At 36.4% G+C, this 19,230-nt stretch overlaps 1 protein-coding gene across 1 annotated transcript in view; it reads right to left on the bottom strand.

The window, feature by feature from the left end:
- Positions 1 to 19,230, bottom strand: part of AIDA (axin interactor, dorsalization associated) — a 43,949-nt gene that overhangs the window by 23,937 nt on the left and 782 nt on the right. The window contains exons 2-4 of the mRNA XM_057728076.1: positions 12,367 to 12,436; positions 5,178 to 5,231; positions 4,717 to 4,771 (exon numbers count right to left, since the gene is read on the bottom strand). Coding sequence (XP_057584059.1) covers positions 4,717 to 4,771; positions 5,178 to 5,231; positions 12,367 to 12,436 — 179 coding nt within the window. The remainder of the gene's footprint in view (positions 1 to 4,716; positions 4,772 to 5,177; positions 5,232 to 12,366; positions 12,437 to 19,230) is intronic.

Here is a 19,230-nt window from a genome sequence, read left to right as displayed (position 1 = left end):
CAGTCTTATCATCATCCAGAGCCACAATGCATTTGTCCACTGAACATCTTAGCAAAATGAAAATATCCATACTTCAAGTACCAGTAATTTCAGAGCACTGTCAGACCTCCAATTGTCAGACTCCAGAGTCTCAGAGTCCTTATGGAAAATGAACCCAAAAACAGTTCTATGTACAAAGTCCTAGGTGAGACATGGGGCACCAGAAAAAGAGAGTAACTCTTCCCTGGAGTATTTTAATTAAAAGATTGGTGTCCAAGATGACCAATGAGAGGGACATGAGCATATCTTATTCAATGTCCTGATTAGATTTCCCCTCAATTCCATAACACTGGTAAAGTGAGGTTATAATTCTCATATGCCTTATACTATAGTTTATTACATATACATACACATATGCACCTATATTCTTACATGCATACACACACACAAAGAGGGATTTATCCTCAAGAGAAGTCTTCAAACAACATGGTACCACCTCTTGTATTACGGTTGTGCTCAATGATTACATCCTAGCATGGAAACGTAAAGAAAGGTGCTATGTGTAACTCAGTGCTTCATATCTGCGCTTATGGATTCCCAGTAACTACCTGCAAATATATGAAGGTGAAGTAATAGCATTAATTGGGCAACCCAAAATATTTCTATGATTTTTACACTCAACGTATTCAGTCTCTCTAATTTTGGAGTCCTGTAGTTCAGAGCTAAAATAGATATGGGTGTTGTCATCCCGTGTGCAGGTTGCAATTACATGCCTTACTCCAATACACTCCTACTAAGCCCTTCAGGGAGAGAAGTCTGAGACTTGGGTCTAGATTCTCACTCATTCTTATTCTCTACCCCGCTCCTTCCAACTCTTACCCTCATTCCCCCTCTCTCTTTCTTCTTCTCAACAAATGTGCACTGAGTGCTAAAGATATGGCAGTGATCGAGACAGAGGCTTCTTGCCCTCATATACGGATCTTAGACCCTAGTTAGGAAAAGCAGACAATAATAAGCCAACAAATAAACACGATAATGTTAAGACTGCGATTGGTGCTAAGAAGGACACAGAGGATGCTTGCGTACATGGAGTAGAGGGATAACTTCAGCTGCAGTGGACAGGGTAGGCCTCTCAAACCTGAATTATTAGAAGACATCTGAGCCATGACCTGGATGAGAAGAAACATCCACAAGTAGCTTTGGGGCAAGGGCTCTCCAAGAATTAGAGAACAAGCGAGAGCAACAACAAAGACTCTGAGGCAGGAGCTTGTTCAAGGACTAGGACGCACTGTGTAGCTGAAGTCTGACAAGCAAGGGGGAAGAAGCAAAAGACCTGAAATCAGCCCCTAGCCTGACAATGATGTCAATGACTTGAGCATTCACACAGCTACTCTGCATCTCGGTTTCCCCAGTGCTAAAATCAGAGTACCACTTCCCTCACAGACTGTTGACAGAATCAAATTCAATAACACAGCATATGACATTGCATGGGAACTTTTAAAGCACCATAAAAGTATAAGTCTACATTATTGTATGGTTATTTATTCTCGCCATAGTTTTCCCTATCTGGCTGGCTAGAATCCTATTATTTCCGATCTCACTAAGAAGGACTATTTTTAAAATTTTAAGAATATCCTCTCTACTGCACTTGGTGCATGACTGCTCATTATGAGTAAGCTATTCATTCAACTCAAATGTCAATTAATCACTTACACAGTATGATGCTAGATACTGAGAATGGGGAATGGGTGGCAAAAAAAAGATCATGCATATTTCTATCAGAAATGATCGCATTTTAATAATAAAAAGGAAAAATCAAACCTTAAATATGTACAAAACAACACGGATTAAAAAGTTGAAAATCACATTAGTTATTAAGAATATCTTGTATTTGTATTATAATAGAAGAATTAAACACTATTTTCTTTTCTTAGGTATCAATGCTTTGAAAAGGAAATGCCTGTTTTGGAATAAAAGCCTCTCCTGTATTTTGTATTTGTAAGTAGAGAGTATATCAGATATTTAATTTGTGTGAGTAATTTTGGAAGGAAAATAACAGCTCTTTCTCGCTTTCTGTAATTGTAGGATAGATTTCCATTTTCACCAACTATGGAATAACAGGGATTCTAACATCCTTTTAAAATAGGGTTCTACATAAACTTTACATAGGATTGATATTTTAGGAGGATTGAGAGAAGAGAGAAGCAAGTGTATAATTACATGGGAGGTATTACCACGAGCATGGAGTCCACTACCACTGGGGACTAACTGGCTCATCTAGTAGAACTCACACACGCAAGACCACCCTCTACTGGTGAGAACTCAGCACTCCCAGCTCGCTGTCATGGAGCACCGCCTGCCACCCTCCTCAAGCTGACACGCTAAAAATCACACACACACATATCAAATGTACTCTTCTTTTGTGGATGACCGTTTTCATTTTTGTGGTAGGCATAAATGAGTAAGTGCTTCCCATCTGAAAGGTGATTTTTTAAATTAAGGGAGAAGATTCCCTGAAGACGTTCAACTTAAAAGTTTGCCAAGTTCATACTACAGGCAAAGCGTTGAATGAGGCTCTGTGGGGAAAATACACAGGTTATTCACAATCTTCTTGAGGAGAGAAACAAATATAAGTGACAATAATATAGGGCAGACTACAATAGTGGCTATAAAAAGTGCTCCCAAAAAGGACATGAAGTAGAGTTTAATTACGGCTAGGGAGAGCAGAGAAATCTTTCAGAGAAAGGTGGGATTTCTTTGGGGCCTTGAGAGATGAGTTAATGGGTTTAAGGAGTGGTAAGGGGGGATATGTCTGAGTAAGAAGTAGTATATTACTAAGGGTTAACATAAGAAAATCAAAATCACTAGTACTTTCCAGATCTTAGTTTTAGTATGAATTTCAGACAGGGTTATATTTTAAAAACCTTGAGGGAAAAATACATTAGAAAAATAAACCAGCTAGGTCTAACGTGTTGAAAGATAGTCATTCATTAATTTTCCTTTCCTTACATTCTTAGAAGAGGCAAGAGACCAGCTTGACTAAGAATACTTAATTTGAAATAGTCAAACACCACTTGATAGAAAATGTTTAATTCTGATAAAATGAACTCATAACAAATGCCTAGATTTAATAAATTCAGAATTAATTACAGAGCATATCCTACTGAGATACAATATACACATTTATGTTCCTTTGAGAGGCAACAGCAAATTAAAATCATCTAAAAAGATAATAAGTACCAGGAAGGGAGAAGTCCAAACAAAAAGCATTATATAAATTCAAAATATAACAAAATGAATCCCAATAAAACTCTTTCCTTTCCATTCCCACCCCCCAAAAAAACAGAAACAAACAAACCAACTAAGTAGAAGACTAATGCAGATTTTAGTCCAATCTTCCACTGACATATGGGTCAATCATCTCTCAGGAGCTTCACCTGAAGAGCTATGACATTTAGGATTGATGTCAATACTGCACCATTACAAGTATTAGTAAAGGTGCAGTGGCAGGAATGCAGGCTTTGAGATCATTCAGAACCCTGGTCAAAATCCAGTTTTGGCATTTACAAGCTGTAAGCTCACAGGCAGGCTTCAGTTAGCAAAATGCCGCTGAGACCATTTATCTGAGTGCTTTGCACTGTGCTGCTACTCTAAAAAATGGCAACCCTTATCACCAACAGGAGAGCCTATGAGGCAACAGGAAGAATAATTGAGCGTGTCTGTGCAAAGAGATAATAAATAAAAGCGTTCATAATCTTTACAGTCATCCTACATATCCAACGGATTCTTAAGTTTTATTTGGAGACAGTGAAAAGAAATGGAAAACAGTGACTGAATAAGGATCCCAATCCTAATTATTCTTATCATTTGAAACTGAACATTATAATTTTCTTTAGAAACATATAATGCAGACATCCTAACTGCAGCAGAAATCTTTTTTTTAAAGCCATCAATGTGCTTTTCTTAAAATAATCTCATATACAGCCAGTCACAAAAGACCATATATTGCATGATTCCATTTATATGAAATGTTCAGAACAGGCAAATTTATAGAGACAAAAAGTAGATTAGTGGTTGCCTAGGGCTGGGAACTGGGGGAAGCTGGAGGGAAATGACTGAATGCTAATGGATACAGGGTTTATGGGGTGATAAAAATGTCCTAAAATTGACTGTGGTGATATTCAATACTTGTGCCCTTGTCTATATTTCAAACATTTCCTCTAAGGGAACATTCACTTGAACCAGCAGAAAGCTTCATTTAGCAGCATCCTAACCACCAAAATATTTGAAGGAATTGTTTATTTCAGAAAAACTTTCAGGAAGGAAATGAGGACAAGGAAATATTTTATAGTGCAGATCAAACAGCTGGACTGCAGTTTTCAGTGACATGCAATATAAATAGGTATCAATGACTATAACTTTATATTCTCCAGTAGACTCTACTGTAAATGTTTACCAAAGTAATTTAATTATAGTCTTATTAAAGTGAGTAAAACAAAATAAAGGCTAAAAGATAGACAAGGTACAACAAAGAATCAAATAATTTTTCATATTCTATAATGAAGGTGAACCAAAGAATAATTACTATACATACCATAGGAATTATAAAAGCACAAAAATATTACACAGGACTAGATATTAACAGAAATGACTCCAATCAGCATCTCTGCTAAACAATCTTAATATCCATAACAGCTTAAATATTTTTCTAAAAGAGTATCACTAAATAAAACTTACTTGGCTCTAGCTTCTTCAGATCCTCCAGTTTAAATTCTTCTTGGGACTGTGTGGACTGAATTTAAAATACGCACATTACATATTTTTATTACAAAGATTTCACTAAACCCTACGTCTTTTAAGTGGTTGACCACATATTCAAAAAGTAGCCAAAGTAAATGAATCTATTTCTTGCTTTTAGGGTAAAAAATAAAAAATTCCAAACTGGTTTTTGTTTTTGTATTTTTGGAACATTCAGGCTAAAAAATAACAACAAAAAAACTGAAGTTATATCTTTTGCTTTTACAGTTTATAAAATATGAACTAAATTTTTTAATGTGAGTTTAACCCACAAATTCTTATTGTTATAAAACCTTGCTGAGACAATACTGCTTTTGGCGTGAATGCTAATATTTTATCAGACTAGTTCACAATAATTTCTTTTCCTTATATTAAAAAGTTGGGGGTGGGAACTTATTTACCTGTAAAGCTGCACTTCGTAATTCCAAGCATGTTGCGATTTTGCCTATGGTTTTCTGTAGGAAAAAGAAAAAGCTATTAATAACTGTTAGTTGTCACAATCATCATGTTAACTTTCATTGATAAGCGATCTATAATTTAAAAAAATAAGTTAAATTTTACTTCTTTTAGCATCTTACACAGACTTTGGAGATAAGAAACAGGAGGCAAAGGGCTGGGATCAGGCAGAGAAGGTGAGTATATACTCGCTCCTGACCTAATGTACCACAACCAATTTTAAATCAAGTTTGCTTTGATGATAGCTTTAGATATGATTTAAAGGGCAATGAGAAGGACTTCAAACATCTTCCCTCCCAAGCTTTGCCTTCTTGACTTCTCTTCCTCTCCATAAGTCTGATATTCATTAAAAGACTTAATTAAAAACAAAAATATCTGAAAGTTAGTACAAGTGCATAATTTAATTTTGACTCAAGTCCAATCTTGACTTATTCAATTAAATATATCAGTAATACTAAGCAAAATCAATACTTGTAATAAATGGTGGCAAATTTTACAGTCATATCTGAGCCATAAAAGGGATATAAATGATAGGGTACAGTCCTTGCCTTTAATAAGCTCATGTTTCTATTATCTAAGACACATTCAGAATCACTGTAACATAAAGCAGAGGCACTTGATTCTACAGGCTTCAGCAAACTAAGCGGTAATATGTCCTGGAGAAACAGGACAAGAATCAGAATTAGGAATCAAGCGCCAACGACAGGCAGGATTTCTAAAACTAAACAACCTGGAAAGTTGTCACAGTTTGGTAGTCTAAAGTCCCAAACTGAAGCAGGGGGAGATAGGTTTGCAATGTGAAATGTGTGTGTGTTGTTGGGGGCAGGGGTGCTCATTATGAAGAGGACCTTCTATGACTAGCTGAGGAATCTGTTATTACTTTAGCAGTAAATTACACAGATAGTTTTTGGACAGAAGAATGACTATCAGATTTGCCCTTTAAGAAGAGTGTTGTGATAACATATCCATAGGGTGAAGGAGAAAAGGGAAAAGATTAAAGGTAAGATCAATCAGGTTATTTCAACTGTCTTGGTAAACAATAATCAGAACTAGAACATGAATGACTAGGGTTGAAATGAAAAGGAAGAGACCCATAGAACAAACACCTGCAGGAGCAGGCAGCTAAATTATGCCCATCAAGACTTTCAAATCCTTCCAAAAAAGACATTTCCTAACTTTTTATTAGGAATAAATTGTGACCATAAAAGTGAAGTATATATGTATAATATTTGCAATGCCTTCACAATAAAATATTCTGGAAAAAAATGATGTTTTTTCTACACATACTGATGACTTGCAAAAGTTTTAGTCAGTTAGATTTGGTGGTTTTCTCTTTTGTCAGTTTTCTTTGGAAGATAAGTGAGGAGCAAAGAGGACTAACAAGTGCTGTCCTGGTACCTGGCGCTTAGGCTAGTGAGCACTATGCCATTCTCGTATGCACAATAAACAGCTGGGATAGCAATTCACAAAATAAAACACTAATTCTACAAATAACAAATGCTAGAGAGGGTGTGAAGAAAAGGGAACCCTCCTACACTGCTGGTGGGACTATAAATTGGTGTAGCCACTACGGAAAACAGTATGGAAGTTCCTCAAAAAATTGAAAGTAGAGCTACCATATGACCCAGCAATCCCATCCTTGGGCATATTTCTGGAGAAAACTATAATTCAAAAAGATACATGCATCCCAGTGTTCATAGCAGCACTATTTACAATAGCCAGGACATGGAAACAACCTAAATGTCCACTGACAAATGAACAGATAAAGAAGATGTGGTACATGATATATACACAATGGAATACTACTCAGCCATAAAAAAGAATGAAATAAATGCCCTTTGCAGCAACACGGATGGACCTATAGATTTTCATCCTAAGCGAAGCAAGTCAGAAAGAGAAAGACAAATATCATATGATATCACTTATATGTGGCATCTAAAATATGACACAAATGAACTTATTTATGAACCAGAAACAGACTCACAGACAGAAAACAAATTTATGGTTACCAGAGGGGAAGGAGGGGAGGGATAAATTAGGAGCTTGGCATCAGCAGATACGAAGTACCATATATAAAACAGATTAAACAATAAGGTCCTACTGTATAGCACAGGGAACTATATTCAGCATCCTGTAATAAACCATAATGGAAAAGAATATGAAAAAGAACATGTACATGTATGTATAACTGAGTCACTGTGCTGCACACCAGAAGCTAGCACAGCATTGTAAATCAAGTATACGTCAATAAAAAAATTTTTAAGCTTTAAATAAATAAACTACTACTGAGCGAAAGATATGACTCTTGGTCAAGGAACAAGTAATAATATTTAACTATCTCTACGATCATTAAAAATTTCTCTTAATCTTAATATGAGTTTAGAAAATGCCAAATTTTACTCTGAAATTTTACATTTAAATATTATATTTAATGTAATTGCTGCAAAAGGATTCAAGATACTCAGATTTATTTACCCTCTGAAATAGCTGCTGTAGAAGAATCAGCAACGATCTTTTCTACATAAAATCTAATATCCCCAAAACGTTGTTGTTCGTATATACCACTCAAATCTGACAAAACAAGTAAATGATTTTAAGTATAAATATAATTATATAATAACAGTAATATACTTAATATATTTACAGTAACTGAATTATAATAGCAATAGTAATGGCTAACAACTGCTGAGCACTTACGAAAAGTGAGAGACTCTCCTAAGTGCTTTACACACACTAATTCATTCCATTCTGGCTATGACTCTGTGAGTTAGATACAATCATTTTATAGATGTGGAAATCTTGGAGAGGTTAAGCAACCTGCCCTGGGCATCAGTGTCTTCCATGCAATAGCAATATATACAACAAAGCAATACACTTATTTTAATACCATTTGGCCATCCTTTTTATGTTCTTTAAAAAATGGTTTTGAAAAAGGGTTGTCTGAATTAAGGGACGTATCAACGCATAAGTCTTTAAAAATATTAGTTAACTCTTTTCCCTTCTTACAATATACAATCCATTTGATTTGATGGTTTTAACATTTAAAGTAAAATGTACTTTAACAACTATGGGTCCACTAATAACCTATTTTAAATTTAAACATTTCTTCAAGTTAAGCAGAAGCAAAACTGTTTTACACAGAATCTACTGAACTATGGCAAAATACCAACAGGCATTATTCATAACCATTTTAAGGGACCACACCCAACATCAGTATTAAAAAAGGAGTGAAACGATCATTTTCAGCTGTAGCAATGACTTTTAAAATATGCAGCATTTAATGATGTCAAAATCAAGCGCTTGCTACTGTAACTATTTTACCTTTCTTAGAAAGAAATGGTTCAGAAAAATTATTAAGAAGCACAAGGTCATTTGTATCAGAATATAAATACTGACTATCAACTAATACACATTAAGACTAAAGCATTCAAGGTAAGTGAAGTTTAATTTTTGAAATACATTTAAATAATTAGCACTTCATTCAAATTAACTGCTTACGCCTAACATGGTATAGAAATGGAAAATGTTACCATTTTCAGAATATTAGCTATTTTACTTTGTTATTGGCTAGGGAAATGGACAACTCAAAAGAGAGGTTAAAGGAAAAGATGGAATAGAAATACACAATTAAAGAGCTAAAGTAAATTTGCTAAAACATAGTAAGGAAAAATAGGTTGAAAAAATACACATAGGTAAAGTAGTATAGTCTCAATCCAGACTTAATTTTTTAGATTTAGACTACCAGTCGTCTACTCTCTAGCTGCAGGGGGAGAGAAGGAGGGGGGTTAGGCAGTGAGGAAAGGAAGAGAGAGAGGAGGCAGTGGAAATGGGGGACCTACAAAATATAAAACAAGCATATGGTGCTGGAATTCTCATTACCACTACATTTGATTCAAAACAGGGAAAAACTTTCTAAGCATCATGAGACAGGATGTTCTATTCTGTCCAGAAACTTACACGAGAAAATCTACTACACCAAAGTAGGGAATTTAATGGAATGAAAGCTTTTGGCAGCTCTTCTTTGGCTACTAAACCCAGTTGTTATAATGACAAAACTATTAAGAAATGAAATGAAAGCGAAGTCAACTGATCACGAGGGAGGATCAAATAAGAATTATAAATTTGTTTTTTTTCCACCAGAAATCTTTGAGAATATTATGAATAGAAAACCCACATGAAGATTTTTTTTACCACCAACTAATAAAATTTGGAGAGATGACTAGTTCTGCTTTACAGCTCTTCAGATTTAAAATAAACATTGTGAAAACATATGTTAGTCTCTTAAAAAAAAAAAAGGATTCCTCTTATCTTAAAATAATCATATGTGAATAAATATCAATAATTGAAGATCCAACAAAGCATTTATTCATCAATTTGAAATCTTACTGTGAGCTAACAGGAAAAAGCTTCATAAAGAAAGCACTTGAGAAATATGATTGCTTTTAAAAAATTTTCTTCCAAAAGTTCCATAGATTATTGAATGGCTGGCATAATTCTAAAATTTGTCACTGCTACAAAAACATTTAAAATAGTAAAAGCGTAAAGAATATAATTCAAAATGTAAAACATAAAGAATGGTTTTGCTTAGAATAATATAAGGAACATTCTCCACTTTCCTCTTTTAAGAAAAACACAATCGAGTTTCGTCTCCTTTGGCTCACATGCCAGGTCTGGCATTCAATTAATTTTGCAGACCTAACAGTTGGTTTCAAAATTTCCCATAACATGTTCTTCAGAATACCAGACCCAATGAAATATTATAAAGGGAGGAGGAGGGGAACTTCCAAAAGCAAACAAATTCAAGAAATACTCCATCACCCAAAGTCTTTAAAGATCTAACATACACATTAGCATAGTAAAAGCCCTGACAAGTCACAAACTCTGTGCATATAACATCTATTAATTTTTCAGAGTCAATGTTTGGCAGATAATGTATGGAAATCTTTATTTTCTAATCATTTATTAACTTGGAGCCTCTAACTTTTTCCTTATGTGACACTGAAATAAGGCCTATATGTCAATATAAGTTTTTTGGCCCACTGTGAATGTTTCACCTGTATTCTTAAAGAAAATTAAATTTGTAAATGTATATGACTTGCTTTATATTCATAATGTAGTGCAGAGTGATTTGGGGGTCCTTCTCCAAGCCCAAGGAATAGGCAGGCAGGCACAAGCTTTCTCTGAAGGCACAAGTGGCAACCACACATGCCTCCTAGGCAGGTTCGTAAATAATAAATACCTCAGAAATCAGGCCTCCAGGAAAGGAGAAGGAACAGACTACCTCAAAGGTAAAGGTCATTTGAAGATTTAGGGATACCTTTCAAGATCATTTAGGGTTATCTAATCCCTCATCTCATACATAAAGAAATTAAGGCCCAGAGACAGAGCCAGGATTTAGGACCAAGTCTTCTGACTCCAGAACTCAGGCTCATTCCTCTAGGTCATGGTGCCTCCTGGGCCTTATGGAGGGTTAGAGCTGAAAAAAGACAGCAGCTGGGTGCCTACTAAGGACAGCTATAAATTAAAGATTAAATAAACAGCATTACCAAAGGCCCCAGCTTCAGCCTTATAAAGTTAAAGAAAATTAAGAAAAAGCAAATTTTTACTCATTAGTCTAATCATCATCATATGACAAAGCTCATTCTTGATGACAGTTTTAAAGATTTTAGTATATTTTAGGTCAAATCACTTTATATTTGAGATTATGTTGCTCATACATCCTATACATAAGCAACAGATGTTGGAGACAAGGCATATAAATAACTCAAGCCAAATAGGTGATTAAAATATGGCTGTCATTAAACTTTTTAATTTCCTAAGCTTTCATTTTGTTTCCATATTCATAACATGCTTTGTTACCTGTTAATTTACATACTCAGAGATTTGAGATCGTTTCAAAATGTAGACGTTTTAACTCTCAATTCTGTGATGCCAGCCGATCATTTGCTAACCAATTCCTAGAGAGACTTCACAAGTCTTAGAGGTAAGAAAGCATACAGTCCTTCTTCCTTTCCTTTTGTAAACCAGACATTTCCTCTATGGTCATTATTTTCCAGGGCTAAAATCCTAAGTTTCTCAAATCTATTGTGGATATTAGCAATTACTAAGGAAAAAAGAAAACTAGACTTTTAAATTTTAAAAGTTCTATTTCTTTTTAGAATACAAAATAAAGATACATTAGATAACACAGACCCTAAATATTTTTAAAATGCAAACATACTAACTTGTGTAAGAAATATGACTGACCCTAATCTTTGGGGTTTTTTCTTTTCAAACGCTTATAAAGATGAATTAAATGAATACAAGTCTACAGACTGAAACAAATTTGTCCAGGTTTACTTAAAAACTGCAAAATAAACACTCCCACTCCTCCTACAACAAAAAGAATAAAAGCAAATTAAGTCACCATAGTTTTCACAATGTCTTTTCTTAAGAAATGAGAGGAAAACTGATATCAACTTTTTCATTATCTACGAAATTAAAATATACTTAACACTAGGTCCCTTGAGCCAGGAAAAAATGAGAATTGTTTCTTCCCATTTCTTCTCACTCTTTTGAAGTAAAACTTCTTAAAGTATCCCATTTTTCCCAACCTCTAGCAGTACAGGGAGAATCAATTGGACACATTAAAATTTTAATTCAAGGAGAAAGGGCACCACTGAAACATTTTGCAACTTTATGTATTTATTTTGTTGAGGGATTCTTATGCCAAATTCTTGACTTGAATTAATTTTTTTCAGTGGTGGCTTTTTTTTGTTTATTTGTTTGTTTGTTTTGAGAGTAGGTGGAGGAGTTAAGGAAGTTCAGAGTTAAGTAAGTATGAGATGGGATGTAATTACTCACAATTGAACTCCAGTCTCTGGTACCCCCTCCTCCCCAACCAAAGTGTAGATGGTCTCCACTAAAGTTAAAGTCTGAAGGGCTGAGTAAAGAAATTCATTAAGTGAGAAATTCATTACATGGTAAATCATGTGGCATCTCTACATGATTAGTTAATGTTCAGCAAAGCATAATCAGTATTATTCTTTGTACTTAACTATAACAGTTTTTGTTGTTTGTTTTTGCTTAATTGACTCAAAAGACAGAACCCTTTTCATTTGGAATCTGATGTATCTACAGATTATTTTATGGTACCTTTTGTTCTTCTGTGAATTCAGAATTATTGTGTTGAGCTTGGGCCTCTTTTTGTAGGTGTCTTGCTAATCTGTAAGAAGAAAAAAACATTCTTTAGCAAACTATTTCAAGTGCAACAAGGTAAAACAATTTAAATCTTAAAAAACAGTGAAGTACAATAACACTTTTCTTCTGTTTTCAAAGCATATGTCTACATTATCTTTAGAATCTCTTTATACAACAACAATGAAAATAAGATACAGTACTTTTCATACCATTTCACTGGGACAAATTTCAGCTCTAGACAGTGAAAACAGAATCACAGAGCTGGAAAGAATCTCAAATGACATCTAATCCAACTTTCTTTAGTACACATGAATTTCTTCTACAACAAGCCAATAGCAGTTGTCCGGATTTGGCTTAAACACTTTCGATGAGCACCAATAACAGCACCGACCAGAGATACTCTATCAGTCTATCATTAATTTGCTGATAAGAGTAATTCAAATGACAGCCATGACAAAGTGATGATACTCTATCAAATTAAACTTCTGAACATATTTTTCATAGCAGATAAAGAAAACCCCCTACCAATCGGACATGAAGATCACTGCTTGCCCAGTTATTATCATACTTAAGAATAGCAGCTAGGCCTTGGGTGTGTTTTCAAGGATGAATCTGTGTTACAAGTCTAAGCGCAACAGTAAAGATCCAAAGCTATTTCTGAGACACCAAAAACCAAAGAATGGACTCTTACAGCTAAATAACAAAAAAGACAAATAATTTAAAAATGAGTAAAGGGTTTGACTGAATAGACATTTCTCCAAAGAAGATATAAAAATGGACAATAAGCACATGAATTTCATCTCAGTCATTGGGGAAATACAAATCAAAACCACAATGAGATACCACTTCACACCACCAGGATGGGTGTAATTTTTAAAAAGAGGGAGAAAAAAATACAATGGGTGTTGGCACAGGTGTGTAAATTGGAACCCTTATACACTCATGGTAGGAATGTAAAATGGTACAGTCACTGAAGAACGCAGTTTGGCAGTTCCTCAAAAAGTGAAACACAGAGTTACCATATAGCCCAGCAGTTAGTTACCAAATCCTTAGGTATATTCCGAAAAGAACAGAAAGCATGTTCAGGCACACACACACACATACACACACACACACACACGAATGTTCACAGCAGCAGCATTATGCATGATAGCCAGAAAGTGGAAACACCCAAAATGTCCTGAGAGCCAGAAAGTGGAAACACCCAAAATGTCCATCAACTGAAGAATGGATAAACAAAATGTGGTGCACCCATTCAATGGAATATTGCTTGACCATAATGAAGAATGAAACACTGATACACACTGCAACATGGACGAACCTCAGAAACATTATGCTCGATGAAAGAAGCCAGATGTAAAAGATCATATATTATATGATTCCATTTACATGAAATATCCAGAATAGGTAAATCCATAGAGATAGAAAGCAGATTAGTGGTTGTCAGGGGCTGGGGAAAGGAGAGAATTGGAAGTGACCAACATCAGGTAGAGGGTTTCTTTTGGGGGTGATGGAAATGTTCTGGAGTTAGATAGTGGTGATTGTGGCATAACGCTGTGAATACGCTAAAAACTACTAAACTCTACAACTTTACAATGGTAAATTTCATGTTATGTGGTATCTAATTTTTAAAAATTTGCAGGAGGGAAAAAAAGAATTGAAAGGATTTTTTGGTGAAACATTTTGTAACTGGCGAAAAAATTTAAAACTATGATTCCCAAGCAAACTATACTCTTCTAGGTGGGGAATGGAGGCAGGGATACGAAGGGCAGCAAGTTGTAGATTTCCTAGCAAGCCACTGCAAAAGGCAGCTCGCCAAGTCTCCAGCAAGTCTTAGATGGAAGTTCTAGGCTATGCAATCATATCTCTAAAGATCAGATGTAAAGTTCACTCAATGATCTCCATCCATTCTATAAAAGGTCTGCATCCTCCTTATCATAACGCAAGAAAACGCCTATATAAAATCATAACATTTGCCAGGATAGTTCCACCATGCTACTTAATCAAACTGTTTCCACCCGTTTGTTTTCCCCCAAATCTGGAAATCCCAGAATGTTTTTCCTAAAATGTCATTCCTAGACCCACTCTTTGTGGATTTTATACTGGAGTAAGTACAATTAGAAACAGATATAGCCATACTTGTCCCGCACAGTACAGTATTTGGTTTCCTTTCTAACTCTTGCTGGCCTACCTACTTTAGGAATCCCAGTCTACACTTAACAATGTCAACTACACATCCCTGAATTCAGGGAAGTTATAGTGTGGCACAGTTTCTTTGACTCGTTCTACACACAATATACCAAGAGTGACTGTTAACCTAAGCAGGTCACTGTCAGAAGAAAGGAGGTAGCTCTAAACTCCTGCTCAAATGCTAACAGTCAGCAGACAAGGATGTTAAATTCAAACAGCAACCAGTTTTTAAAAATTAGGCAACACACTGGGAGGAAAGATTTGCAAATCATATATCCTATCTGATGAAGGACATATATCCAGAATATACAAAGAACCCTCCTAACTCAACAGGGAAAAGACAAACAATTTAGGCAAAAGATCTTAAGAGACATTTTACAAACAAGATTTACAAGGAAAATAAGCATCATAAGAAAAGACACTCCATATCATTAGCCGTCAGAGAAAGGCAAATTAAAACCACAGAGAAGTACGCTACATACCCACTAGAATGGCTATAATCAGAGACACACGATAACAAATGCTGTCAATGTGGAGAAACAGGAATTCTCATATACTGTTGGTAGGAATGTAAAATGGTACACCCAGTCTGACCAACCATTTGGCAGTCTCCCTTTAACAATTACACATAAATGTACCATATGAGCCACCAATTCCATTCCTAGGTATCTACCCAAGAAGAATGGAAATACATGTGCACACAAAGTCTTACACGTGAATGTTCACAGCAGCATTAACAGTCAAAAAGCAGAAACAACTCAAATGTCCACCAGCTACTGAATGGATATACAAAATGTGGTATATCCATACAACACAACACCACTCAGCAGTAACGAGGAACAAAGTACTGATACATATGACCATGTGAGGATGAACCTCAAACACATGATGCTACGTGAAAGTAGCCATGTACAGAGGATCACATATGATTCACTTTGCAGAAAACGTCCAGAAAAGAACACTTCATTTCATCTTTAGAGACAGAATATAGATTAACGGCTGCCTGGGGCTAGAGTGGGAATATGGAATGACTGCAAATGTGAACAAGGGATCTTTTTGGCGTGGTGGAAATGTTCTAAAATTTGACTGTAGTGATGGCTGCACAACTTGATAAATTTACTAAAAATTCATTGAATTGTAAATGTAAAATGGTGAATTTCACTGTATATAAATTATGCCTCAATAAAGTTATTTTTTAAAACTTTTTTTAAAACCTAGGCAAAAAAAAGATAGTTTTCTAAACCCATAAATGATTATACCATTTTAAGACAAAATGAGACATGAATCTGTCCACTGGGGGAAAATCCACATGCTCTGAGTATCCGATGAGCAGGTAAAAGAGTGGCCGTTCTATTAGTAAAGGTGAGAAACCATCAAATATTCTTCTCTAGAGAATAACCTCAGTTTACAAGAGTGCCTACAGGTAATACAGGACTATTCTCAAGGGGAAGTTTTAAATATATTTAAAGCACATAAATAAGTGACCCACAGAAACCCCATAGCAATTCGTGACAGAAAACAGTGCTTTTCACGCCATCTAGAGTGAAGGACTAGTTTTTTCCCCCTATCTGTTCCAGGCTAATGCTTTTATAAAATAAAACAAAAACTATCGTGAATATGTCAAATTGCAATAAAGTTCCTAAATCTTAAATCCCAATTTATTTAACTCACTGCTGCCAGTAACAGTTTGCAGACCAGCAAGGATCTGGGACCACACCTTGAGAGGTGCTGAGAGAAGGCACAGTACAGATGATTAAAAGGTATTATCCAATCTTCAAACTCACCCATTCATTTAACAAATATTTATTGAGCATCCATGTGCTGGATTAATACCTCAGGACTGATCCTGTGAAACAGCTGATTCAGGCAGCAGAGTCCATGCCACACTACCCTAAGTCAGGGGGCAGGTACCCCCAGGTTGCTGAAAGAAGTGGCCTGCTAGATGGAGCTGTTTTTAATTGACCATGTATATTTTGAATAATTTTGGTTTTGACATAATTTGTTTAAATCTTCCAAGAGTATTGTAGCATCAACTCCTTAAGGCTCGCACAGCAAACTCCTGAATCAAGCCATTCACTAGAACAAGATCATATAATATCTAGATAAATAATTACTTAACAGCCTAGTACCTACCACTTTGGACACTAAGTGTAGAGTACAGAACAAAATAGACAACCCCTTCTGTATCCTGTCCTCAAAGAGTTTACATTTAAGTGGGGAGAGAGACAACAAAACAAATGAATATATAAAGTATATTGTCTTTTAGATGGTGATAAATATTACAGGAAAAAATTAAGCAGGATTGGGGGTTGGATCTGCGCGACTGAGGTAGAGGGAGTGGGAGTGGACAGCAGACTTAAATGGACAATTTTAAACAGGGTGACCAGAGAGGGACTCACAGAGAAGATAACATTCGGACAAAGATCTGAAGGAGGTGATCAAGCGACCAAAGCTTGATCACCTCCTTGGGGGAAGAGTGTTCCAGGAAAAGGACAAAAGCCCTAAGGCAGAGCATGCTTCAGGAAACAGCAAGGAGTGTGGTAGCACTTACTCTTTTCATACTTCCGTAATAGCAATATCCATTTATTCTAAAATCCTCCATTACACTCAATACTTTGAGGAAGGATATCAAATCTTATTCATTTCTATATGCCCAGCTCTCACTTGCTGAGTGATGAAACTGTTTAAGCTATGACGTTCTTACCTTAGGATAAGTACAAACATGTTCATCCCCTCTCCCAACATCCCCATCCCATGAATTCACTCCTGTACGTGGTACCACTGTAAAGACACTGCTGCCTTCCCTGTCAGAAAGGCCAGTTCTCCCAGACTCCTCCCTCCTTCTCTCTCAATGTCTAGTCAGTGACTAGATCCTGTCCATTCTTGTTCAGATCATTTAGTGGCCCCCAAATGGTCTCTTCTGCAGCTTTTCTCACAGCTAATTCAAATAAAAAAAGACAACTGGCCTTCATTTTTTAATATATTAATTTTAAATCCAGCCTCATTTTATACGTAGCCTGTATGTTTACAAAATTTCAGCCAATCATTACATATTTCTACTCAAATTTGACACTGGCGGTTTTTACAATAATCTGAGAATTACTCTGAATCATAAAGTTCATGGTTAGTAACGGGGAGGTTCAACAATAGATTTGTCCGTGCCTATTACTCTCTTACTGAGATGTTTTTAGAAATTCCAGCTAAACAGCTTGCATATTCCATTTTCCTTTGTAATTTCAATTGGACATGGTATGCTTCCCTTTCCATTGTGAGGTCTGCTGCGGAGTGCCAACAGATGCGACGGCCCACCATCACAAGTGAGAGGCCGCTTTAGATTTCAGGTGATGCAAGTTTAGTTAACACTGAAGGAGTATACATGGGCGGTCACTATCTAACTGGGTACAGTACCGAAGGATACATTCTCTGGTAATGAAGGATGTCTTGTAACGTGTCTAACTCACTTACACAAAGCAACTTTAATAAAATGTCTTAAACACTATATAGTAGAGCATATAGGATTTGGAACCAGAAAAAAAAAAAAAAGGATCCTAGATTTCAGTGGTATAGTTTTGTGACCCTAGGTAAGCGGGTTAACCTGAGCTTCGGTTTCCTCATTTGTAAAATGAGGATAATAATATTCTCACTGAGCAGCTGCAAGAGTTAGTGAAACCAAGTGAAAGTGCAAAACAAATGCCAGTAGTTGTTACACATGGCAAAATGGCCCAAAGCATGGTGGTTTTCAGGGCTTTTGAAAACTACAGGCAATTCAAAGTCAGTAAGATGAGAGAGAATATACGCGCATTTAAATTATTTTAATGGTCAGATAAAAACAAGTAACTATTGTAGAAAAAGAACGCAGGATTTAGATCTTCCAAGCACCAATCCTGCATTCTTTCCAAAAGACGTTGAGGCGGGCAGATTTTACTTACACATGGTTTCAAACAATAACTTGCTTTAAACCAAGAAGTAATCACTGGCGATAGTTTGCAAACAATAGCGTTTCCGCAGGCAGTTTTTATTTTCAGTAAAATGTGCAAGAAACGGAGCAAGGTTTTATATACACGCAAACCTCGTCTTTTAATTTTAAAAACATCCCTGAAGTTTTGGGAGGAAACCAGAAAGGGAAAGAAATCGGACTTGGGTAGATCAAAGAACCCGGTGCTCACATGTACCCTGCGGCTATACATTATACACAGGAAAAGGAGGAGGGACCCAAGGAGGGAGTGGTGGCTCCGGTGCGCGGTCTATTAATTCACATTTTGCTCTCTTCTGCTCACATCCTGCGCGGACTCCACCCAGAGCAACCGAGCGAGGGGGTGGGTGGGACTCACCCAGCCTAGCAAATAACAGTCTCAGAAACCGAAACGGAATCGAGGTGCACTGGGAAAACACGGCTACCCAGAAAGAGGGGTGGAGAAGGGGCGCGAGGGGGGACGTCTCTCTCGGCTGAGGAGAGACCTCCGGCCTCGCTGCTTCCCGGGGGGCGCCCCCTCCCCTCAGTCGCCACCAGCGCCCTGAGCTCCCTGCTGTCCCCTACGCAGGGGAGGAGGAGGGCACCGCACACAGCGCAAGGCCACTCATTCCGGGAACGTGGGCGGGGAGCACACAAGTACTCCTCGGAGATTCTAA

This window comes from Hippopotamus amphibius, chromosome 3 (genome assembly GCF_030028045.1).
Source record: "Hippopotamus amphibius kiboko isolate mHipAmp2 chromosome 3, mHipAmp2.hap2, whole genome shotgun sequence".
NCBI lineage: Eukaryota > Metazoa > Chordata > Mammalia > Artiodactyla > Hippopotamidae > Hippopotamus > Hippopotamus amphibius.
This window is presented reverse-complemented; position numbering and strand designations above follow the sequence as displayed.